This window comes from Schistocerca nitens, chromosome 5, assembly GCF_023898315.1.
Source record: "Schistocerca nitens isolate TAMUIC-IGC-003100 chromosome 5, iqSchNite1.1, whole genome shotgun sequence".
Taxonomy (NCBI): Eukaryota; Metazoa; Arthropoda; class Insecta; order Orthoptera; family Acrididae; genus Schistocerca; species Schistocerca nitens.
This window is the reverse complement of record NC_064618.1, coordinates 490749211-490774711: the sequence shown is the minus strand read 5'-3', so window position 1 is coordinate 490774711 and position 25501 is coordinate 490749211. Positions and strand designations below refer to the sequence as shown.

At 42.1% G+C, this 25501-nt stretch overlaps 1 protein-coding gene across 1 annotated transcript in view; it reads left to right on the top strand.

Moving 5' to 3' along the window:
* The window catches only part of LOC126259176 (peroxidasin), a 242549-nt gene that overhangs the window by 44749 nt on the left and 172299 nt on the right, over positions 1 to 25501 (top strand). The window contains exon 5 of the mRNA XM_049955745.1: positions 10967 to 11133. Within this exon, the coding sequence (XP_049811702.1) occupies positions 10967 to 11133 (167 nt within the window). The remainder of the gene's footprint in view (positions 1 to 10966; positions 11134 to 25501) is intronic.

The window sequence follows — 25501 nt, the reverse complement described above, 5'->3', positions numbered from 1 at the left end:
CTGAGTCAACAGATGGGGACGTTTGCAAGACAACAATAATCAGCACGAATAGTTCGATGACATTTGCAGGAGCATGGACTATCAGCTCGGAGACCATGGGTGCGGTTACCCTTGACGCTGCATCACAGACAGGAGCGCCTGTGATGGTGTACTCAGCGACGAAACTGGGTGCACGAATGGCAAAACGTCATTTTTTCGGATGAATCCAGGTTCTGTTTACAGCATCATGATGGTCGCATCCGAGTTTGGCGACATCGCGGTGAAGCGCATTGGAAGCGTGTATTCGTCATCGCCATACTGGCGTATCATCCGGCGTGATGGTATGGGGTGCCATTGGTTACAGGTCTCGGTCACCTCTTGTTCCCATTGACTACACTTTGAACAGTGGACGTTACATTTCAGATGTGTTACGACCCGTGGCTCTACCCTTCATTCGATCCCTGCGAAACCCTATATTTCAGCAGGATAATGCACGACCGCATGTTGCAGGTCCTGTACGGGCCTTTCTGGATACAGAAAATGTTCGCCTGCTGCCCTGGCAAACACATTCTGTAGATCTCGCACCAATTGAAAACGTCTGGTTAATGGTGGCCGAGTAACTCGCTAGTCACAATACGCCAGTCACTACAATTGATGAACTGTGGTATCGTGTTGAAGCTGCATGGCTACCTGTATACGCCATCCAAGTTCTGTTTGACTCAATGCCCAGACGTATCAAGGCCGTTATTATTGCCAGAGGTGGTTGTTCTGGGTACTGATTTCTCAGGATCTATGCACCCAAATTGCGTGAAAATGTATTCACATGTCAGTTCTAGTATAATATATTTGTCCAATGAATACCCGTTTATCATCTGCATTTCTTCTTGGTGTAGCAATTTTAATGGCCAGTAGTGTAGTTCATTTTTGATACGAATGACGGGAGCACGACACTGTGGGTGTGAAATGGCGAGGCAACTGGAAACGTACTTTAAAGCTGAAGTATGTGGCGCAGCACGATTCTCGTAGGCAGAACATCTAAACTGCACACAGATTCGCCGTGTAACTACGCCGTAATATGTGTCCAATGTAATGTGGAATCCATGCTTAGTAAGTATTGGCAACAATTTCAGCAAGGTCACACACACATGGGTGATCCTGATAGGGAAATCCAGATTTGGTATAATGCGATTTCCATTCTTTCGGCAAGCTGAAAGGACATATAGTGGGAAAATGACTGTCGAACGACAAGGACGTTCACACAGCGGATCTGTAATGGCTTCGTGGCCAAGGAGCTGATTTCTATCGTCGAGGGACTGAACGATATGTAGAGCTTTCAACAGACCGGGTGACTGTGTCACGTTGAAGTGTAATGCACTGTTCAACTAAAGTTATTTTGTTTGCCATAATTATGTGTAACTTACTTTATGAAGTCTCTCGTACATGCGAGCCATGAGTTCTTCCGATAACTGTTAGTGAGCATACTGAAGTAACAGTCATAAATGCTCCAGTTCTTGGCAGCGCCGTGAAGGCGTGGAATAATGCATGTGTCAAGAATTCTCCATGCGGGTCAGTCGTCTCTAGTGCTTCCTGCTCTTTGTTGTCTTTAAATGCCAATACGTGTCCGTGCATCTATTTGCAAGGCCTACACCACTAATGAGATTTCCTGGAACAAAGCTATGTGCGTCTTTCATGAGTTATGGCGGCTCTAGATAATCTACTATTGCTTCTAGCAGCCTCCATTGCACCGCAGTTGACGTTCCGAAGGAAAGAAAAATAAATAATTACACATTTTAAATGTATGCTTAATGAAAGGTGAACGCTTCCATACCGGACGTAACCTTTATGAGGATAACTTTCTGATCGTAATTCCGGAATATCATGACGATGTTTCAAATTATTCAAATCTTCTGTGAGACCACCACAGTCACGATTAATTTAAAGAACGTCGTTTTCAACAGGCTTTATTTTGAAAAGAGTACTTTATAAAGCAAAACAAGCTATTTTCGATTCAATGGTCACTCTAAAATGCATAATAGATGCGGATACGTCATCCTGGTAAGTAGTATAAAACAGAAATTACATGCTATGCACAATTACGAATGGCTTTGCCGTCAATGTTTATGACCTCGTAGCAGCTGGCCATGAACGACATATACGCACCTGTTTGCAGTTCCGACAAATGTGGACGATGTTTACACATCCATTGCGCACTTGAGTAAACACTCACTCTAAATTATTTATATTTATTGAAAATATGCTTGCACAGCGGAAAACTAGTTCATCATGAGATTTTACAATATAGAGCCCCATATGTAGCTCACTCTGCACGTGACGAGTAGGCAATCCTTCATCAAGCGAGCTTAACACCACTGTCACCGCCTCACACGTGCGCTGGCAATCCCATCAGAGGAGACCATCTGCACAAAAAATCCTACTAGATGTACCACGCGATTAGTAGGTATAGATTTATTCACATGATTCATATGACTTACAGATCTAAGTTCAGTGCTGTTTAGGCAAGTGTACAATGGTCTCTTACCTTATAGGTAACTAGGTTGAATGTGACTTCCTTTGGATATGTGGTACACATTTCATCTATAGTCAAGTTCTTGCCAAACTCGAGGCAGTATGTCGTCTGCTGCTCGATCAATTGAAGCGCGGATTCTTGTTTGAACTCTGCTAGAGAAACTTATGAATCCCCACAAGAAAAACTCAAGAGGTGTCAGGTCCGTGAACGTGAAGGCCATGCAACTGGCACAACTCAACCAGTTCTTTTTTTACCTTGTCGCAGACGTCGGTGAGGAAGTATGTCGCGGTCTTGGTCATCATCGTCCATCAGCGGGATTACTAAGATTCCCAGCTTAGGCAAGTATGGTACTACATCGACTGTTTCTTCTTGAAAATAGAAAGGGCCGTAAAATTTCTTCAATGAACAAACGCTGTTAACATTTAAACTACCACTGTTACATTCCAGAGTTTTGCGCGGACTTTCACTGCCCCAGATCCTTCAGTTGCGCATTAACTTTTGCAACTGGAAAGTAGAATCATCATAAATTACTCTATTTTCAACGAAATTTTCGTCTTTACCCAGTCGATGTGAGGTCTCCCCACAAAAGTTCTTACGAGCAGTTTCTTTTAGTTCTTGCACCATCGTTAATTTGTATGGTTTAAGAGTCAAATGTCTTATCAACACACGCCAACTACATCATGTGGCACGCTCAGCTCGCGAGTTGCACGGCGGTTTGATTTTGTAGACTGTTAACACACTAAACGCGTCGTCTATGTCCTGGCCTCACGGTGTACACTTTTCATTTGGATGAAGTCGGTCCGTGGAGACTGAGAGCGCACTTTACACTGAACAGCATCAATCCATGGGAACGGCAGAATCAGAGTTAAGAAGCTTCTGTTGTAATTTTAATGAAGCTAATTAAAACTTTTAGTAGAAAGATGGGGTTCAGTTTTGAACGTATTTAAAATAGGTTAATGCTGTTTAGTTAATTTTGTTGCTATAATCTGCTCAAGAGTTCTTGTGTTTGTCTTGCAACATTTAGCACTATACCTACGCACAATGTGTGTCTTTCCTACCTTTGTTTCCAAATTGGGTTTGCTTCTTGTTGTATCGACACTGACTGGAGATCCATCACTTGTATGCCGTGTGAGCCCGTCTGCCTGCAGCTTCCGCAATATTGTGACTGACATTTTCAGCCTCGTCGCGTTTGGAATACTTATAACGCATTCACAACAGCGGTGTATGCACACATATGATCAGAAAGATGAATAACAGTTTTCCCCTTAATATATTCAGTAACAAATTTTGGTTTCCGATACAGCCATCTTTTGACTGTCACGTTTTCAATTTCACTCAAATGTTTGGTGGAAAGAACCAAAAGTATGTTTTGTCTTTCCATTTAAATACCGTAATTCGTTGGCTATTCTTTAGCGATCACTTCCCTGCGTTTCAATGTGGCCTTCACAGTTTCATTTGTGATTTATTTAAAAGAGTAAAAAACAAATGCGTGTTCTTCCTTATGAATTTTGCTTGCGGAATCTACACTAAAATACCAATCACCTGTACATAATACATGGCTTTATTGAGTACTTCTTGACACAAATTTATCACAATATTTGTTGATGTGATATTTTATTATCAATTACTTTGCAGTGTACATTCAAAAACTGCAGTAGCACACATTATCTTAGAAAAGTTTAAATATTTTGAGAAAGTATTTTGTCTTATTTATTTCAGACATTGTCTGAACATAATTCGTCCTCAGAATGGTATTAGTACTGCAACAGAATTTTAAAATTTGTTTAAAATTTTTGTTTGGTTCGCCGATGACGAATTGTACTTTTGAGAGACGATATAAAGCATCAACTTTTGTATTGTCTGGGAAATGCAGCATTTTATATAAAATTTCGGAACGATATCTACTCATTATCTTTCGCTCGAATGTTTGACCCCGGGGCAGGTATAAATATGTGGGTGGAAGCTTCACCAATCTCCTCGATAAAATCAATCCAAAGAACTACTTTATTTTATCTTTGCTTGTTGCTACCCATTGAATGAAACGTTGGGAAACCATTGTCGTTTAAGTAGCATACATACATACTTGTTTGTTCACTGACGTCTTCAAATATTTTATCTGTGGCAAAAATACAAAAAATCTTCGACTTCGTTTCATTTTTGCATATTTTCATCACTCACACTGTCTCCATGTGCGCTCGTAAAATACATCACGTTCGGCTGGTTCCCCCGATGATCAAACCACGTACTCTCTTCACATGTTGAGCCTTCAGGCGACTTCGCGATTTGGATAATGGCAATCGAATTACACACAGAAGTTTACAATGTACAAATAACGCACTCAATGAATCACTACATTCTTTTAGCAACAGCTTTGCTACTATTTGCAACAAAGCTTTTTGAGAATAATTGTTGTGAGAGTAGTCCCTCCGTATACTACTGTGGCTTTCTCTGACTGGTCATCCCTTAGAGATTGTCTTCTTAACATACTACGCCAGTTTATATTCCAAGTAAACAACTGTCAAGTTGAGTATTTACATTTTCTTTACTAACCCAACTCGCAGCAGTTGCCTGAATGAAATTTTTACCCCACGGTAGCGCCTTCGTGTTAAGTGGCAAGTATTGAACCGCTGTCGGATGGGTTGCTGGGCAGCCGGCGCACCATTACGGGCCAGGGTATACTCCAGGTCATTGGTCGTCAAACTGCTGCTAGCGGACCGCACGAGGCCTTATTAAGAGTTCGTGCAGCCCTTGGTTTTGACCCGTGTTCTGTAATATAATATTCATGTAGCAACTAATAGATAAGTCCAAAAAAGATCAACTATCGTTAAGAGTTTTTAAGAGTTAGTTTTCGTGCTTAGTAAGAAATAAAGTACTAACAGTTTAAGGTGGGCCTGATTTTAAATGACTGTGGTGAATTCGATCATGAGCTAAGTAAAGCTGGTCGCTTATTTCAGGAGCAGAGGCGTTAGTAGCTCGGCCAGTGTGGAGTCAGAGGATGTATTTTATTGTTTGTCTCCCAGTACTGACAACTCACGGACCTGTGCGACTCGTTCCGATCACATGATGTGGTATAAGTTCTTACAGAGAAGTAGCATGCTTTGTTGAAAGCACACTATACAGACGGTCATCTTCAAATGTGATATACGTTTGTAGCAAGGAAAATGAACACTGGTGACATGTCTCGTACTGTATAACGCATTTAAATATTAGTGCAGTTAATATTATTAATGAATCATCTGCTCACAGGTATATCACAACAACACTTGACCAAGTAATTACAGTGTCATAACCGCGGGTTCGCTGAGGGTGGCAGCAATATGAAACAGAGAAGAGCCGACACGAAGTGTTCCGAATGGTGTAGACTTTTAGTGATCAGTACTTGCGGCCGGCGCCCCTTGGAAACCTTAGCTAGTCTATTGGTGGCTCATAACGTACTTTGATATACGTTAACAATTACTAATGAGATCGCTACATATGTCGTCCGATGTACCGCTCCCCAATGTCAGTATTGATACTTGCTCAAAAATATTTGTCCGCAGCTCGTGGTCGTGCGGTAGCGTTCTCGCTTCCCACGTCCGGGTTCCCGGGTTCGATTCCCAGCGGGGTCAGGGATTTTCTCTGCCTCGTGATGACTGGGTGTTGTGTGATGTCCTTAGGTTAGTTAGGTTTAAGTAGTTCTAAGTTCTAGGGGACTGATGACCATAGCTGTTGAGTCCCATAGTGCTCAGAGCCATTTCAAAAATACACTCCTGGAAATTGAAATAAGAACACCGTGAATTCATTGTCCCAGGAAGGGGAAACTTTATTGACACATTCCTGGGGTCAGATACATCACATGATCACACTGACAGAACCACAGGCACATAGACACAGGCAACAGAGCATGCACAATGTCGGCACTAGTACAGTGTATATCCACCTTTCGCAGCAATGCAGGCTGCTATTCTCCCATGGAGACGATCGTAGAGATGCTGGATGTAGTCCTGTGGAACGGCTTGCCATGCCATTTCCACCTGGCGCCTCAGTTGGACCAGCGTTCGTGCTGGACGTGCAGACCGCGTGAGACGACGCTTCATCCAGTCCCAAACATGCTCAATGGGGGACAGATCCGGAGATCTTGCTGGCCAGGGTAGTTGACTTACACCTTCTAGAGCACGTTGGGTGGCACGGGATACATGCGGACGTGCATTGTCCTGTTGGAACAGCAAGTTCCCTTGCCGGTCTAGGAATAGTAGAACGATGGGTTCGATGACGGTTTGGATGTACCGTGCACTATTCAGTGTCCCCTCGACGATCACCAGTGGTGTACGGCCAGTGTAGGAGATCGCTCCCCACACCATGATGCCGGGTGTTGGCCCTGTGTGCCTCGGTCGTATGCAGTCCTGATTGTGGCGCTCACCTGCACGGTGCCAAACACGCATACGACCATCATTGGCACCAAGGCAGAAGCGACTCTCATCGCTGAAGACGACACGTCTCTATTCGTCCCTCCATTCACGCCTGTCGCGACACCACTGGAGGCGGGCTGCACGATGTTGGGGCGTGAGCGGAAGACGGCCTAACGGTGTGCGGGACCGTAGCCCAGCTTCATGGAGACGGTTGCGAATGGTCCTCGCCGATACCCCCGGAGCAACAGTGTCCCTAATTTGCTGGGAAATGGCGGTGCGGTCCCCTACGGCACTGCGTAGGATCCTACGGTCTTGGCGTGCATCCGTGCGTCGCTGCGGTCCGGTCCCAGGTCGACGGGCACGTGCACCTTCCGCCGACCACTGGCGACAACATCGATGTACTGTGGAGACCTCACGCCCCACGTGTTGAGCAATTCGGCGGTACGTCCACCCGGCCTCCCGCATGCCCACTATACGCCCTCGCTCAAAGTCCGTCAACTGCACATACGGTTCACGTCCACGCTGTCGCGGCATGCTACCAGTGTTAAGGACTGCGATGGAGGTCCGTATGCCACGGCAAACTGGCTGACACTGACGGCGGCGGTGCACAAATGCTGCGCAGCTAGCGCCATTCGACGGCCAACACCGCGGTTCCTGGTGTGTCCGCTGTGCCGTGCGTGTGATCATTGCTTGTACAGCCCTCTCGCAGTGTCCGGAGCAAGTATGGTGGATCTGACACACCGGTGTCAATGTGTTCTTTTTTCCATTTCCAGGAGTGTATTTGGCAACCACTGTCTAACGCAACAAACGTCTAGTGGTTGCCGGCAGGCGGAACTATTGCCTCAACGGAAAGCCCATCAAAATCTATTCCGCGCTCACATGTCAACAAAGGTTTGCCTCACTAGCTCTACGAGGCCATCAGATGCATGTGGTCGACCTGATAATTTTTGTGGCTTACCGAGCACGAAGTTCCATTAACGCACTTTTTCCTCTCATACATAGGAGATATGTCTCCAATCCTAAAGAAAGCATGTGTTGACAGATGTGAAAATTACCGAAATCTCAGTTTAATAAGCCACTGCTGCAAAATACTAACACGCATTCTTTACAGACGAATGGAAAAACTGGTCGAAGCCGACCTCGGGAAAGATCAGTTTGGATTCCGAAGAAATGTTGGAACACATGAGGCAATACTGGCCCTACGACGTATCTTAGAAAACAGATGAAGGAAAGGTAAACCTACGTTCCTAGCAGTTGTAGATTTAAAGAAAGCTTTTGACAATGTTAACTGGAATACTCTCTTTCAAATTCTGAAGGTGGCAGGGTTAAAATACAGGGAGCGAAAGGCTATTTACAATTTGTACAGAGACTAGATGGCAGTTATAAGAGTCGAGGGGCATGAAAGGGAAGCAGTGGTTGGGAGGGGAGTGAGTCCCCGATGTTATTCAATCTGTATATTGAGCAAGCAGTAAAGGAAACAAAAGAAAAATTTGGAGTAGGGATTAAAATTCATGGAGAAGAAATTAAAACATTGAGGTTCGCCGATGACATTGTAATTCTGTCAGAGACAAGCAAGGACTTGGAAGAGCAGCTGAACGGAATGGACAGGGTCTTGAAAGGAGGATATAGGATGAACATCAACAAAAGCAAAACGAGAATAATGGAATTTAGTCGAATTAAATCGGGTGATGCTGCAGCAATTAGATTAGGAAATGAGACGCTTAAAGTAGTAAATGAGTTTTGCTGTTTGGGGAGCAAAATAACTGATGATGGTCGAAGTAGAGAGGAAATAAAATGTAGACTGGCAATGGCAAGGAAAGCATTTCTGAAGAAGAGAAATTTGTTAACATCGAGTATAGATTTAAGTGTCAGGAAGTCGTTTCTGAAAGTATTTGTATGGAGTATAGCCATATATGTAAGTGAAACATGGACTATAAATAGTTTAGACAAGAAGAAAATAGAAGCTTTCGAAATGTGGTGCTACAGAAGAATGCTGAAGATTAGATGGGTAGATCACATAAGTAATGAGGAGGTATTGAATAGAATTGGAGAGAAAATTTGTGGCACAACTTGACTAGAAGGAGGGGTCGGTATTCTGAGGCATCTAGGGATCACAAATTTAGTATTGGAGGGCAGTGTGGAGGGTAAAAATCGTAGAGGGAGACCAAGAGTTGAATACACTAAACAGATTCAGAAGGATGTAGGTGGCAGTAGGTACTGGGAGATGAAGAACCTTGCACAGGATAGAGTAACATGGAGAGGTGCATCAAACCAGTCTTTGGACCGAAGACCACAACATTAACGAAACATTCTAACGAAACTGCACAGCGAGCACGTTGAGGACCAGTGAAGGTAGCGGTCTTTGTAACAAGTGTGACCAGCGCTTGCGGTGGTATGATTCGGTACTAATGTACAACGTGAGTCAAAACCTGACCTATTTTCCTACAAAATTACTCCGATGCTAGGTCTATATGTCATAGGTTTTATGCGTTTTAAGAGTCCTTTTACAAAAAACCGTCTGTAAAGTTTGAATGATTTTGATAATATAATTTTTGTTAGAAAACTTAAGTAAAGACACAAATGTAATTCTGTTTCAGTTCACTGCCCCCTCCTCCCTCTGCTTACCCGCTTATATTCCTTCCTCCTCTTTTTCCTCTCCCCGTGTGTCAACACACACACACACACACACACACACTCACTCACAGACGCACACACGCACAAAGACACACACACACAAACACGCAGACGTGTCCTATCAGTTACTTACAGCAGATACGTAAAGTCTAGTTTACACGACGACATTGGGTTGCGTCACTCGTTGCGTGGAGTGAGTTGCACGCAAGTGGTTTCATGTAAGAGTGTAGGCACGTCGACACCAGTATACACTCCAGTTTCGTCGTTTTGTGGGTCCCTGAGTCGTGTCTGAAATGAAAGTTTTGGCAGCTGCACGTCGCACGAATTGTGAGGGGGTTAAAGCTTGTTGAATGGAATCACTGCGTAAGAAAAAAAAATAAGAAACTTGTTTTGATTCGTGACTGGATGAAGAAAAGACGTCAGCTCGGTTGCTCAGCATCCTTGCTGAAATAATTCATAACGGAAGATAAACGAATTTGTTTTAATTATCTTAGAATGTCATCAAAATTGTTCACGTTTCTTCTAAATAGAATTAACTATGCGATGAGGAATAAAGGTACTGTAATGCATGAAGCACTGTCACCAGAACAGAAATTACATATCATATTGCGTGTATTACAATCGAGAACACTCAGCATGCTATAAGATACGGAGATACGGTTTTAGTTGGTGATGACGCAATTTCATTAAGACAATAATTATTATTGTTAATGTTAATAATTATTGAACATTAGCTACAATAATTATTCGAAAGAATAATTATGCATTATAAGAAGAGAATGGTTTTGAAACTACTCTCTTGAAGATAGATCACTGAAATATTTCAAGATTCTAACATATGTGAATGGGGAGCACTGCAGCGAATATTGAATAAAAAATGCAGCTGTTTGAATATGTATAGCCTTACCTCCTGTCAACAATATTCCTTAACAAAGAGTTGGTCGACTCGTACGACGGGGTTTTAGTCTTGTAGAAGGGAGCGTTGCCACAGCTAGAATTACACTTCTATTATTTTTCTTAATTCAATTGTATATGTGCTCCTAACTCAATAAATTTTGCTCTGCAGCTCAGATATTGATTCACGATCGCACATGACTGTCTCAGCGGCAGCAATCTGTTGCTTATTTTTGTAATCAGCATCACTGAAATCCGAGAAACACCTTTGCAAAGCATAAATATTCAAAAAGCGAACATTTTTCTCCGTTCCCCACTTCACATTTCAGTTTGTGTACACTCTACGAACACACATAACCTCAAAGCTCATGTCGCCAAAGTTGGATCACGCCGAAAGTGTTCAGATTCACCAACGAGTTGCGCAAACGCGCGGCGCACATGCGCAGCGGCCGGTAGCGCAGTTGCCTGCAACCTAGTGTCGTCGTGTAAACTAGGCTCAATACACGGTGGCAGCTATCGCTGAATAACTGGCTGGTGTTCGCAGCAACGAGGTGAACCTGGACGAGCCGCGCTACTCGAAGCTGTCGGACGGCACGCTGATGATCGAGAACGCCGGCCACAGCGACATGGGCGTCTACGAGTGCATGGCCAAGAGCCCGGCGGGCGAAGCGCGCTCGCGGGCGGCGCGCATGCTGCACGACCCTGCCAACGGTGAGTACGGCCGCCGCCCCTCACGCTCTCACACTCACTCCGCACCCCGTGTTGTAGAGCAGCAATGCAGTCTCACTCACGACCGTCGTGGATTCAAGTACTGCACGGCATCATCGTGAGCGTTCCTCTGCGTTCCTGGCATCAGTTTCAGACAATGCACAATTCAAACATAATTTAAAAGAATTTTTGGTGGCCAACTCCTTATATTCCATCCATGAGTTTCTCAACAAGTACAGTAGACCATTTTAATGAAAATTTATTATACTTTAATTTTTGACAATAATTGGTTGTAACAGCCAAGTAACTACCTACTGTGTGAATGATGGATGTACGGAAAGCAGATGTAAGTCTTAAGTCTGTAAATAGTGGTAGTTTAATTTTAAATCTTGGGCAGAATCTGACTGTTCTTAACTTAGGATCACTGAAATGAATAATTTACTTTAATTTTTGACAATACTTGGTTGTAATAGCCAAGAAACTAACAAATATCTGAATGAGGGATTTAATGGAAGCAGATGTAAGTATTAAACCTGTAAATATTACAAGTTTAAATTTAATTCATGTACATAATTTTACTGTTTATTGACTGAGGATCATTAAAATTAATGAAACTCAAGTTTTTCTAATTACATTTTTGTAATGTGTTTATCTGACATGTTCCACACCCAGGAGAACTCCCTCTTTTATGGGTCTATGGAATGAATAATTAATCTAATCTAATCTCATCTAATAGCTCCTTTGATACTGTGGACAAACTTGAAATGCTCTCCGTTAGAGACAAAAATGATGTTGCCTATTCTCACAAAAAATAGGTATATTCTATAGCGAACGCAGATAACATAGGATATCTATTCAAAATTATTCACACACCTATTAGTGGACATTAATATAGGATGTGTCCACCCTTCGGCTTTATGATGGTTTTCAGTCTGCTGAGACTTTCAGTGAGGTTGGACGCTGAGGTGTGTAGTGAAGTCAGCTTATTAATTCAGCTCAAAACTCGTGATTGGGCAAGCGAGTCCATTTCAGGAATGTTATTATCCCCAGGCCATTTCCACACAGATGCTGCTTTATATAGGCTCCATTGATACAGTGTCCGCAGCTCGTGGTCGTGCGGTAGCGTTCTCGCTTCCCGCGCCCGGGTTCCCGGGTTCGATTCCCGATGGGGTCACGGATTTTCTCTGCCTCGTGATGACTGGGTGTTGTGTGATGTCCTTAGGTTAGTTAGGTTTAAGTAGTTCTAAGTTCTGGGGGACTGATGACCATAGATGTTAAGTCCCATATTGCTCAGAGCCAGCCATTGTCACAGTGATTCAATCGTCTCCGAATTCTTGCTCTACAGTATGCAGTACGCAGTACTGTAAAGTGAGTTAGTATCCTTGCGCATTTAGCATCTTAAAGCCTAATAAGGGCTTAACCGTGGTCTGGCGTCTTTAATTATTAATCAAAACGTAGTCGGTCCCTAGATGGTGGAAAGATCAGAAATGACCAGGGGCATGAGAATATACAAGGCAATGGAAAACACTGCATTAAAGACAGGACACGTGACCTGTAACTGAAAATATTGTCGTGATGACCTCCTTATTAGCAAAAGATTCCCGACTATTCGTCCATACGGATGTCCTGGAGTGGACTGCCAAGGGAAAGGTGACCAAGAGAAAATTACTGAATAACCAACAAAAGGATAACGTTCTACGAGTCGAAGCGTGGAATGTCAGAAGCTTAATCGAGGTAGAGAATGTCGAAAATCAGATAAGGGACATGCTGAGGGACAATCTCGATATAGTGAAGGTCAGTGAAGTGAAATGGAAAGAAGATAACGTTTTCTGGTCAGCTGAGCATAGTGTTGTAACAGCAGCAGCAGCAGCAGCAGAAAATGTTATAACTGCAGTAGGAAGGTAGGGCAGAGAGTTCGTTACTGTGAACTGTGAAGTGATAGGGTTGTTCTCATCAGAATCTACATCATATCAACACTGCCAACAATAATTCAGTTATATATGCTGCCGTCGCAAGCAGAAGATAAAGAGACAGAGAAAGTATATGAGGATATTGGACGGGTAATTCATTATGCAAAGGGAGATGAAAATCTGATAGTCGTGGAATGCAGTTGTAGGGGAGGGAGTAGAAGAAATGGCTACGGGAGACTATAGGCTTGCTAACAGGAATGAAAGAGGACAAAGCCTAATTAAGTTCTCCAATTACTTCAGATGGTAACAGTGAACACACTGTTCAAGATTCACCAGAGGAGGAGATATACTTGCAAAAAGCCATGAGACACACCAAGATTTCATTTACATCACATTACGGTCAGGCTGAGATTCCGAAGTCAGATAATGGATTGTAAGGTGAACCAAGGATCAGATATTAACTCAGATCACAATCTGGTAATAATGAAGAGTACGCTGAAGTTTAACAGACTAGGCAGGAAGAATCAGTGGGACAAGAATTGGGATACGAACTACTAAGAAATGAAGAGATGTGCTTTAAATTATCTGAGACAATAGATCTAGCGATAATAAATGGTTCAGTAGGCAGTTCAGTTTAAGAGGAATAGACATATCTAAATATGGCAATCATAGAAACTGGAAAGAAAAACATAGGAACAAATGAGCTAAATGCGAAGAAACCTTGAGTAACATAGGAAACACTTCAGGCGATCGACGAAATAAGAAGGTACAAAAATTTACAGTGAAATTCAGGAATATAGAAATACGAGTAAAAAAATGATTCAAATGGCTCTGAGCACTATGGGGCTTAACATCTGTGGTCATCAGTTCCCTAGAACTTAGAACTACTTAAACCCAACTAAGCTAAGGACATCACACACATCCATGCCCGAGGAAGGATTCGAACCTGCGACCGTAGCGGTCGCATGGTTCCAGACTGAAGTGCCTAGAACCGCTCGGCCACACCGGCCGGCTAATACGAGTCTTTTAGTAATGAAATAAACAGTAAGTGACGGCCGCGGTGGTCTCGCGGTTCTAGGCGCGCAGTCCGGAACCGTGCGACTGCTACGGTCGCAGGTTCGAATCCTGCCTCGGGCATGGATGTGTGTGATGTCCTTAGGTTAGTTAGGTTTAAGTAGTTCTAATTTCTAGGGGACTGATGACCACAGCAGTTGAGTCCCATAGTGCTCAGAGCCATTTTTTTAAAAACAGTAAGTGCAGGGACTCTAAGGCGAAAAACCAACTTGAAAAGTGTAAAGAGCTCCAAAAAGAAATGGTTGTCGGAAAGACTGACTCAGCATATAGGAAACACAAATTAACTATCGGTGAAATTTAAAGAAACGGCGGTAACATTATGAGTGTAATGGGAACTCCACAGTTAAATGCAGAGGAGAGAGCACACAGGTGGAAAGAATACACTGATGGCCTCTATGAAGGGGAGGACTTACCTGAGGACATGACAGAAGAGGAAACAAACGTCGATAGCGAAGAGATAGGGGATCCAGTACTAGAATATGAATTTAGAAGAGCTTTGGAAGGCTTGAAATCAAATAATGTAGAAGGGATAGATAACATTCAATCGGAGTTTATAAAATCATTGGGTTATGTGGCAAAAAAAGGACTGTTCAAGTTGGTGTGTAGTATGTACGAGACTGGCGATAAACAAGCAGAATTTCGAAAAAAAACATAATTCGCACAATTTCCAAGGCTGGAAGAATTACCGCACAATCAGCTTAACAGCTCATGCATCCAAGTTACTGACAACAATAATATATAAATGACTGGAAAAGAAAATTAAGTGTCTGTTATATGAAGTTCTGTTTGTCTTTAGGAATGGTGAAGGCACCAGAGAGGCAGTTCTGACGTTGTGGATGATACTGGAAGCAGCACTGAAGAAAAATCAAGGCACTTCGTAGTATTTGTCGACCTGGAGAAAGCGTTCGACAACGTAAAATGATGCAATCAGTTCCAAATCCTGAGAAGAATTGGGGTACACTATAGGGAAAGAAAATTTTTCCCGAGGACATGCAGCTTTACTGTATGATTAAATGATGATTGCGTCCTCTTGGGTAAAATATTCCGGCGGTAAAATAGTCCCCCATTCGGATCTCCGGGCGGGGACTACTCAAGAGGACGTCGTTATCAGGAGAAAGAAAACTGGCATTCTACGGATCGGAGCGTGGAATGTCAGATCCCTTAATCGGGCAGGTAGGTTAGAAAATTTAAAAAGGAAAATGGATAGGTTAAAGTTAGATATAGTGGGAATTAGTGAAGTTCGGTGGCAGGAGGAACAAGACTTTTGGTCAGGGTTATAAATACAAAATCAAATAGGGGTAATGCAGGAGTAGGTTTAATAATGAATAAAAAAATAGGAGTGCGGGTTAGCTACTACAAACAGCATAGTGAACGCATTATTGTGGCCAAGATAGACACAAAGCCCATGCCTACTACAGTAGTACAAGTTTATATGCCAACTAGCTCTGCAGATGATGAAGAAATTGATGAAACGTATGACGAGATAAAAGAAATTATTCAGGTAGTGAAGGGAGACGAATATTTAATAGTCATGGGTGACTGGAATTCGTCAGTAGGAAAAGGGAGAGAAGGAAACATAGTAGGTGAATATGGATTGGGGGGAAGAAATGAAAGAGGAAGCCGCCTTGTAGAATTTTGCACAGAGCATAACTTAATCATAGCTAACACTTGGTTCAAGAATGATAAAAGAAGGTTGTATACCTGGAAGAATCCTGGAGATACTAAAAGGTATCAGATAGATTATATAATGGTAAGAGAGAGATTAAGGAACCAGGTTTTAAATTGTAAGACATTTCCAGGGGCAGATGCGGATTCTGACCACAATCTGTTGGTTATGAACTGCAGATTGAAACTGAAGAAACTGCAAAAAGGTGGGAATTTAAGGAGATGGGACCTGGATAAACTGAAAGAACCAGAGGTTGCAGAGAGTTTCAGGGAGAGCATAAGGGAACAATTGACAGGAATGGGGGAAAGAAATACAGTAGAAGAAGAATGGGTAGCTCTGAGGGATGAAGTAGTGAAGGTAGCAGAGGATCAAGTAGGTAAAAAGACGAGGGCCAATAGAAATCCTTGGGTAACAGAAGAAATATTGAATTTAATTGATGAAAGGAGAAAATATAAAAATGCAGTAAATGAAGCAAGCAAAAGGGAATACAAACGTCTCAAAAATGAGATCGACAGAAAGTGCAAAATGGCTAAGCAGGGATGGCTAGAGGACAAATGTAAGGATGTAGAGGCTTGTCGCCCGCATCTCGTGGTCGTGCGGTAGCGTTCTCGCTTCCCGCGCCCGGGTTCCCGGGTTCGATTCCCGGCGGGGTCAGGGATTTTCTCTGCCTCGTGATGGCTGGGTGTTGTGTGATGTCCTTAGGTTAGTTAGGTTTAAGTAGTTCTAAGTTCTAGGGGACTGATGACCATAGATGTTAAGTCCCATAGTGCTCAGAGTCATTTGAACCATTTTTGAGAGGCTTGTCTCACTAGGGGTAAGATAGATACTGCCTACAGGAAAATTAAAGAGACCTTTGGAGAGAAGAGAACCACTTGTATGAATATCAAGAGCTCAGATGCCAACCCAGTTCTAAGCAAAGAAGGGAAGGCAGAAAGGTGGAAGGAGTATATAGAGGGTTTATACAAGGGCGATGTACTTGAGGACAGTATTATGGAAATGGAAGAGGATGTAGATGAAGATAAAATGGGAGATAAGATACTGCGTGAAGAGTTTGACAGAGCACTGAAAGACCTGAGTCGAAACAAGGCCCCGGGAGTAGACAACATTCCATTAGAACTACTGATGGCCTTGGGAGAGCCAGTCATGACAAAACTCTACCATCTGGTGAGCAAGATGTATGAGACAGGCGAAATACCCACAGACTTCAAGAAGAATATAATAATTCCAATACCAAAGAAAGCAGGTGTTGACAGATGTGAAAATTACCGAACTATCAGTTTAATAAGTCACAGCTGCAAAATACTAACGCGAATTCTTTACAGACGAATGCAAAACGTGGTAGAAGCGGACCTCGGGTAAGATCAGTTTGGATTCCGTAGAAATGTTGGAACATGTGAGGCAATACTAACCTTACGACTTATCTTAGAAGAAAGATTAAGAAAAGGCAAACCTACGTTTCTAGCATTTGTAGACTTGGAGAAAGCTTTTGACAACGTTAAGTGGAATACTCTCTTCCAAATTCTGAAGGTGGCAGGGGTAAAATACAGGGAGCGAAAGGCTATTTACAATTTGTACAGAAACCAGATGGCAGTTATAAGAGTCGAGGGGCATGAAAGGGAAGCAGTGGTTGGGAAAGGAGTGAGACAGGGTTGTAGCCTCTCCCCGATGTTATTCAATCTGTATATTGAGCAAGCAATAAAGGAAACAAAAGAAAAATTCGGAGTAGGTATAAAATTCATGGAGAAGAAGTAAAAACTTTGAGGTTCGCCGATGACATTGTAATTCTGTCAGCAGAGACAGCAAAGGACTTGGAAGAGCAGTTGAACGGAATGGACAGTGTCTTGAAAGGAGGATATAAGATGAACATCAACAAAAGCAAAACGAGGATAATGGAATTTCGTCAAATTAAATCGGGTGATGCTGAGGGGATTAGATTAGGAAATGGACACTTAAAGTAGTAAAGGAGTTTTGCTATTTAGGGAGTGAAATAACTGATGATGGTCGAAGTAGAGAGGATATAAAATGTAGACTGGCAATGGCAAGGAAATGGTTTCTGAAGAAGAGAAATTTGTTAACATCGAGTATAGATTTAAGTATCAGGAAGTCGTTTCTGAAAGTATTTGTATGGAGTGTAGCCATGTATGGAAGTGAAACATGGACGATAACTAGTTTGGACAAGAAGAGAATAGAAGCTTTCGAAATGTGGTGCTACAGAAGAATGCTGAAGATAAGGTGGGTAGATCACGTAACTAATGAGGAGGTATTGAATAGGATTGGGGAGAAGAGAAGTTTGTGGCACAACTTGACTAGAAGAAGGGTTCGGTTGGTAGGACATGTTTTGAGGCATCAAGGGATCACAAATTTAGCATTGGAGGGCAGCGTGGAGGGTAAAAATCGTAGAGGGAGACCAAGAGATGAATACACTAAGCAGATTCAGAAGGATGTAGGTTGCAGTAGGTCCTGGGAGATGAAGAAGCTTGCACAGGATAGAGTAGCATGGAGAGCTGCATCAAACCAGTCTCAGGACTGAAGACCACAACAACAATAGGGAAAGACGGGTAATAGACAACAAGTGCAAGAATCAAGAGGGAACCATAAGAATCGAAGACCAAGAATGAAGTGTTGGGATTCAAAAGGGTGTAAGGTAGGGATATGGCCTTTTGCACTTACCGTTCAATCTATTCGTCGAAGACAATAGAAAGGTCCGAGAGTAGATTAAAATTCGTGGATGGCATTGCCATCTTCAGTGAAACTGAAGAACAATCAGAGAATGTATTGAATGGAATAAACAGCTTAATGAGTACGGAATATGGATTCAGAGTAAATTGAAGAAAGGCGAAAGTAACGAGAAATAGCAGAAACGAGAACATTGAGAAAGTTAACATCACAATTGGGGATCACGAAATAGACAAAGCTAAGGAATTTTGGTATCTAGGCAGCAATCTACCAATGATGGACGGAGCAGGGAGGACATAAAAAGCAGATTAGCACTGGCACAAAGGGCATTCATGGCCAAGATATGTCTGTTAGTATTAAAAATAGGTGTTAATTTGGGAAAGAAATTCCTGAGAGTGTATGTTTGGAGCACAGCATTGTGTGGTAGTGAGACAAGGAGTGTGGGAAACCCGGAACAGAAGAAAGTCGAAGTCTTTGACATGTGGTACTAAAGAAGAATGTTAAAAATTGGGTGGGCTTATAAGGTAAAGAATGAGGAGGTTCTCCGGAAAATAGGTGAGGAAAGGAACATACGGAAAACACTGACAAGAAGAAGAGACAGGATTATATGACCTGTGCTAAGACATCAAAGATTAAGTCCCATGTTACTTATCGTACTAGCGAGAGCTGTAGAGGGTAGAGACAGTAGAGGAAGACAGAAATTGGAATACGTCCAGCAGATAACTGAGGACGTATGTTGCAAGAACTTCTCTAAGATGAAGAGGTTGGCACAGGATAGGAATTCTTAGCGGGCCACATAAAACCAGTCAGAAAACTGAAGACTCAAAAAAGAGCAGAGAACACTGCATAACATCCCCACCACGTGAATCATCCCCACAGCGTAACATCACTTCCTCTGAACTTCACTGTCGGCTTTACACATGATGGCAGGTAAAGTTCTTCAGGCATTCCCCACGCTCAAACTCTCCCATAGTATAGCCTCGGGGTGTAGTGTCATCCATTACTCGAAACCAGTCTTTTCCAGCCACCCACTATCCAGAAGCATTACTTTTCACACCAACGCAAGAGACGCTCAGAAATGAAAAAAAAATGGTTCAAATGGCTCTAAGCACTATGGAACTTAACATATGAGGTCATCAGTCTCGCCGGCCGTTGTGGCCGAGCGGTTCTAGGCGCTTCAGTCTGGCACCACGCGACCGCAACGGTCGCAGGTTCGAATCCTGCCTCGGGCATGGACGTGTGTGTTGTCCTTAGGTTAGTTAGTTTTAAGTAGTTCTATGGTCTAGGGGACTGATGACCTCAGATGTTAAGTCCCATAGTGCTCAGAGCCATTTTTTTTTCATCAGTCCCCTAGAACTTAGAGCTACTTTAAACCTAACTAACCTAAGTACATCGCACCTGTGACCGTAGAAGCAGCGCGGTTCCGGACTGAAGCGCCTAGAATCGCACGGCCACAGCAGCCGACTCAGCAATGACAACTGAAACGTATGGCGTATAAGGAATTGTTCGATTATTCACGCCATTCTTTCTAACTCCCTACGCAACGTCATTGTGCTAGCTGACATGGTGGTAACATTTTCGTATTCTGATTTCATGCGATATTTTTTTTTTTTTTTTTGCAACCACTCTCCGCAATGATCGCTGCCGGTCACTACATGAGGTCTTCCTTGTCTAACTATTGTTGCTTCCTCGCGATTCCATCTCACAGTCAAATCACCAACAGTCGATTTGTGCAGCTTTAGAACAGCTGAACTGTTGCTGATAGATTTGTTACTCCGGAGACCTCCAGTGACCAGTCAACGTTTTCAGTCACCGAGGTCTCGTGACTGAGTCAACCTCCTGCAGCAGCTTCTATACTGACAGCAAAATACTCGCCGCCTCCGTCTCTACTGCTGGATACTCTCTTGTGACATCTAGTGATCAGTTCCGCACTGCATAGTGATATCCAGATATTTTTTATCGATGACGTACAGCATCCACAAGAATGAAGAACTGAGGACCAAATGAGAATTATTCGCATGAGATGAGGTGTAAGGCAGGAGCATTGAGAGTGCAAAATTATTTACACCGTTAATTGTAGACGAGAGAACGGATGCTTAGAAACAGTACATCGAAGACCTATACGACGAGAGGGTCTGTCTGTTGAAGTTGTAGAAGAAGATATTGAAGTTGATATGGAAGACATACGGATTCCAGTATTTGTGTCAGAGTTTAACACAACCTAGGAAGTCATGAGATTAAATAAATCGGAATATATAGATAACATTCGTCGCAGTTTTCAAAATTACTGTGGGAAGTGGCAGCTTAACGTCCATCAAAGATGTTTTACACAGTGTTTGAGTCTGTAGACTTACCATCAGACTGTAAGGAAAATAACACTCATACAATCCCGAAGATAGCAAACAAAGACAAATAAGTGCAACAATTATCTCACAATCAACGAAAGAGTTCACGAATCCAAAATGTTGAAAAGAATAGTATATGTAAGATTGAAGAAGAAAACTGAGAATTTGTAAGATGGGAGTTTGTTTGGCATCTGGAAAGCTAAAGACACCAGAGAGACAGTTTAGAAATTGTTCTTCGTGATCGAAGCAAGACTAAGAAGTATCAAGATACCTTCACAGGATTCATCGATGGAGAAGACGCGTTCAGAGATATAAAATTGTGCAAGATGTACGAATTTCTGCGGGAAACACGTGTAAGCTATAGGAAAAAAATTAGTTGTATGCAATACGTAGGAGAACCAACAGGGAAAGAAACTAGGGAAGGCCAAGAAAGATGTATTCGGGTTCGAAGGGTCAAGACAGGAATATTTAATATATACATCGAAGAAGCTATGACGGAAATAAAAGAAAGGTTCAGGAGTGAGATTAAAATTCAGGGTGAAAGGGTACAAATGATGCTTTTCGCTGATGATTGCTACCCTCAATGAAAGTGAGGAAGGTTTGCACGACCTGATGAATGGAGTGAAAAGTCTTATGAGCACACACTACAGAGTGAAAATAAATCGAAGGGAGACGAAACTATCGAGAAGTAGCAGAAATGAGATTATCTATAACCTGACATCAAAATTAGGGACCACGGAGTAGGCCAAGTAAAGGAATTCTGCTTTCTTGGAAGCTACTAGCCCATGGCGGACGAAGCAAGAAGGGTATAAGCGACATATTAACACAGGAAAAAAGGGCATTCCTAAGCGAAAGAGAACTGGTAGTATCAAACATCGACGATAATTTGAGGAATAAATTTCTAAAATATACGTTTGAGCGTAACACTGAACAGACGTGAATCATAGTATCTGGTAAAATAGGAAAAGCAGAGAATCTAAGCATTTAGAATGTGTTGTTACAGAAGGGTAGTGAAAATTAAGGGGACAAATAAAATTATAGATGGGGAGGTTCTCCGTAGATGAGAGAAAGAATATGTGGGGGACGATGACTTGAAGAAGGGTCAGAATAGTAGGACATGTGTTGCTGAACCAGAGGGAACGATAGAAGCCAAAAGTTCTATAAACATGTTAGAACAAATTATTCAGAAGGTTGGATATAAGTGCTACTCTGAGATGAGGAGGTTTGCACAGGATGAAGAGGTTTGCACAGGTGACGCAGTCGTGGTGAACCGAATCAAACGACTGGTGATAATAATGAAAAAGAAAAGCACAGGAAATACCCTGTCTGTTTCATATCTTGACCATTCTAGTCTCAGGCTCTAATCGGTAGCCTCATGTCGTGTCTAACTCATTTACTCAGACGAATGTGTTCTTCAGCTCAGTACTGCACCTTTAGCCATCGCCTTTAAATCAAAATGATACAGCGATATTAATCACGGCAGATATCACAAATCGAAAGGAGACTCTGATTATAGCACCCGCTCGGTTATCCGCTCGCGTTTAAATGGCTCTCAGCACTATGGGACTTAATATCTTGAGGTCGTCAGTCCCCTAGACTGAGAACTACTTAAACCTAACTAACATAAGGATATCACACACATCCATGCCCAAGGCAGTATTCGAACCTGCGACCGTAGCAGCAGCGCGGTTCCAGACTGAAGCGCCTAGAACCTCTCGGCCACAGCCGCTGGCCCGCTCGTGTTAACGCGACCTCTATTTGGAAGGGAAATACGCCGCTCCCGGATCGAATATAGCTATAGCTATACCTATAGCGGCGGGTCAGCATGCCAGCCAGTCTCGATGTGGTTTTTGGGCGGTTTCTCACATCCCAATATGCGTACACTGGGTTGGTTCCCACGTTCCAGCTCAGATACATGCTACGCAAACATTTAGAACACTTCCTTACACTTGCACACACATAGAATGGCTACACTTCTGTCCTGAGGTTGAATATGAGATTTCTTATTTTACCTGTCTGGTAACGTTAAACACTCATTCAAAGTCAGATTATAGCTTCACGTATCGAGAGACACTTGTAAAAAGTGACTGGAGTACACTGCAGATTAGAAAGCACTTAGAAATCAAATACGGAACTTGAAAAACCGCCGGTGTGTGTGAGTAGATTACAATCATAAAGTATTTGAGAAGAACAGAAGGCAATATTTGAAAAGGATAAACAGAGTACAATTAAATAGAAAATCTCCGAGGCAGTAGCCAATGACCTAAGAAGAAGTATAGAGAGCTTGTCGATAGATGACGATTACAAATTAATTATGGATGAAACATTTAAGACAAGAGAGGAAACCGTAGTACAATTAAATCAGCGGAAAGAAATAATTATTCATAAAATACTCCAGGCTATTGATGAAAGAGGAAATATAAAAATTTTAAGATCAAGTGCAGATTATTTAAGGACGAAGTTAACAGGTTAGGCAATCAAGTTAAATCAGACTTCATGAGCGAGATATGTAAAGAAATTGAAAAAGAGAAAGAGATAATCACAGGAAAACTTCACTTAGAAAATGATAAAATGTTGCTTCCGAGACGAAAAAGGTGAGTGTATCAAGCTATAAGGTACCGGTGAAAAATGTTTCTTAGGTGCGAAGAAGGGAAGATAACAGACATCGAAGGATAGTACAACGGAGAATTAATCCGTAGCATGACAGAAAAGGAGAAGAAGGAAATATGAAAGAGTCAGTAATATTCTTTCGAAAACTATGGGTGTGATAGAGATTACAAAGATATTGCAGTTTCTGTCAAAACGTATGAAACAGGCCATTTACCATCACATTCCCAGCATATTAACGACGTATTCATGGAAGGCAAAAGGCGATAAATAGGTGGGAGTATCAGTCTTACATGTCATACATGTAAACTGCTGACCAAAACAGTATACAAATGTCGGTATCTGAAAATAAATTGTTTTAGAAAAGAAAAAAGTGTGAATTAATCAATTATTAGTTTCTGTTTCTAGTGCAACTTTCGTAACACTCTACCAAGTTACAACACGATAAGAAGCAGCAGCTTACAGGAATTTGGTCCTCCATAGTACACGTGTAGCAAGTATTTTAGGTTCGTTTGTCACAAACAAATTCGAGGTCGTCTTCTTTCTCTAATGCTGTTCTGCAAGTTGGTGCCTTTAGATGGTCTACGTGAGTGAACAAGTTTTCTGTAGATATTACTTGAATTACGTGGATGAATATCCTCTTCATGAATGAGACTCTTGCAACGAACTTAATGAGAATTTTCCTGGGAGCAGTCGTATGTCTGAGTTCTGATGTCAGGCGGCTCCAAAAGGAAAATCTGAAACTTTAAATGGAACTCCCATCTAACTTTTATGCTAGGAGACGTACGCAGTTATTTGGTTTCTAATGGACTGTTGAAGCGTATTTCAGAAGACTGACTTAAAACCATATAGTGAAATAGATATATAGAGAAATGTTTCACTGAATTCTGCAATGCTTGTGAAACGAGACCTTAGTTTCTTTTAAAAGAGATATTTTATGGTGTTGTCGGAGTTACGTCACTAGAATCTACACATGTGTTAAAAATAATTTCTACAGTAGATTTCAGTTGAAATTCTGGCAAATTACATTTATGGAAAGATAAATTATGATGTATATAGCTACTGACGTACGTATTTACTGAAATACTTGGGGCAGACAAATCCACCAAAAAAGGAAAAAAAAATGTTTATATAATTATGTATCCGGAACTCCTTGATATTGAATTCATTATATCTCAAGTAATAACCGTGCAACGGAACTTTATAATAAATAATTAAATTTCTTTCTTGCTCCATTCTCCAGTGATATCATCGATATCAATCAATCTTCTGACACACTACATTAAAAGCAATGGAGATATCTTTGAATTTAATATTTCTGTACAACTGAGGTTAGTCTTCGTTATACATTTCGAATGTATAACAAAAGGCAGTTACATACTAAATTTTCTGTTTAACAACGACAGGCAGATAAGAATTTCGTATGCAGCTGCACGAATATTAATACTCCACGAGTATATCAAAGTGTTGCTGCCACAGAAACCTTATGCCCTAGACGGTAACAGTCTCGACCTAATCCGAGTTTGCGCGTCTTATTCCTTGTAGAGGTTCCTATAGAGTACTTTTTCGCTAAAAATTTCCAAAATGTCTGCAGCAGTATTTTGTTCATACTTTTCGACTGTGCGCCAACACAAAAATCATTAAGACCCTAACAATGGCCGCAGCGACCCCTAAAACTTTGAGTACGGCTTGTAAATCAGTAGTTTGGGATTATTTTCATGTGACACCACATTCTCATACCCACGCTCATGCCTACGGCTGAAACGTCACCTGTCGGCAGAGGAACACCAAACACAAAACGCGTAAGTTTTGCACACAAGTGTAATTTGGAGAGAAGTGAATCCTATCGGGTCTCTACGAAGGAAACCAATCTCCTACCATCGTACGAAGGAACAACGTTTTCGTCCGAACATACCTACAGTTTCTGCAAGTCTTTGGCAGCTCAGAACTGTCAGAGACAAAACACTAGATGCGTTTCTTCCTGACAAGATAAAATAGCAGGCTTTCTTGCAGAATTGCAGTAATGCATACGAACTGGATCCATGCAGAATTCGTATTCAATGGCAAGTTGAGGTTCCAGCCCATTTTTGTAT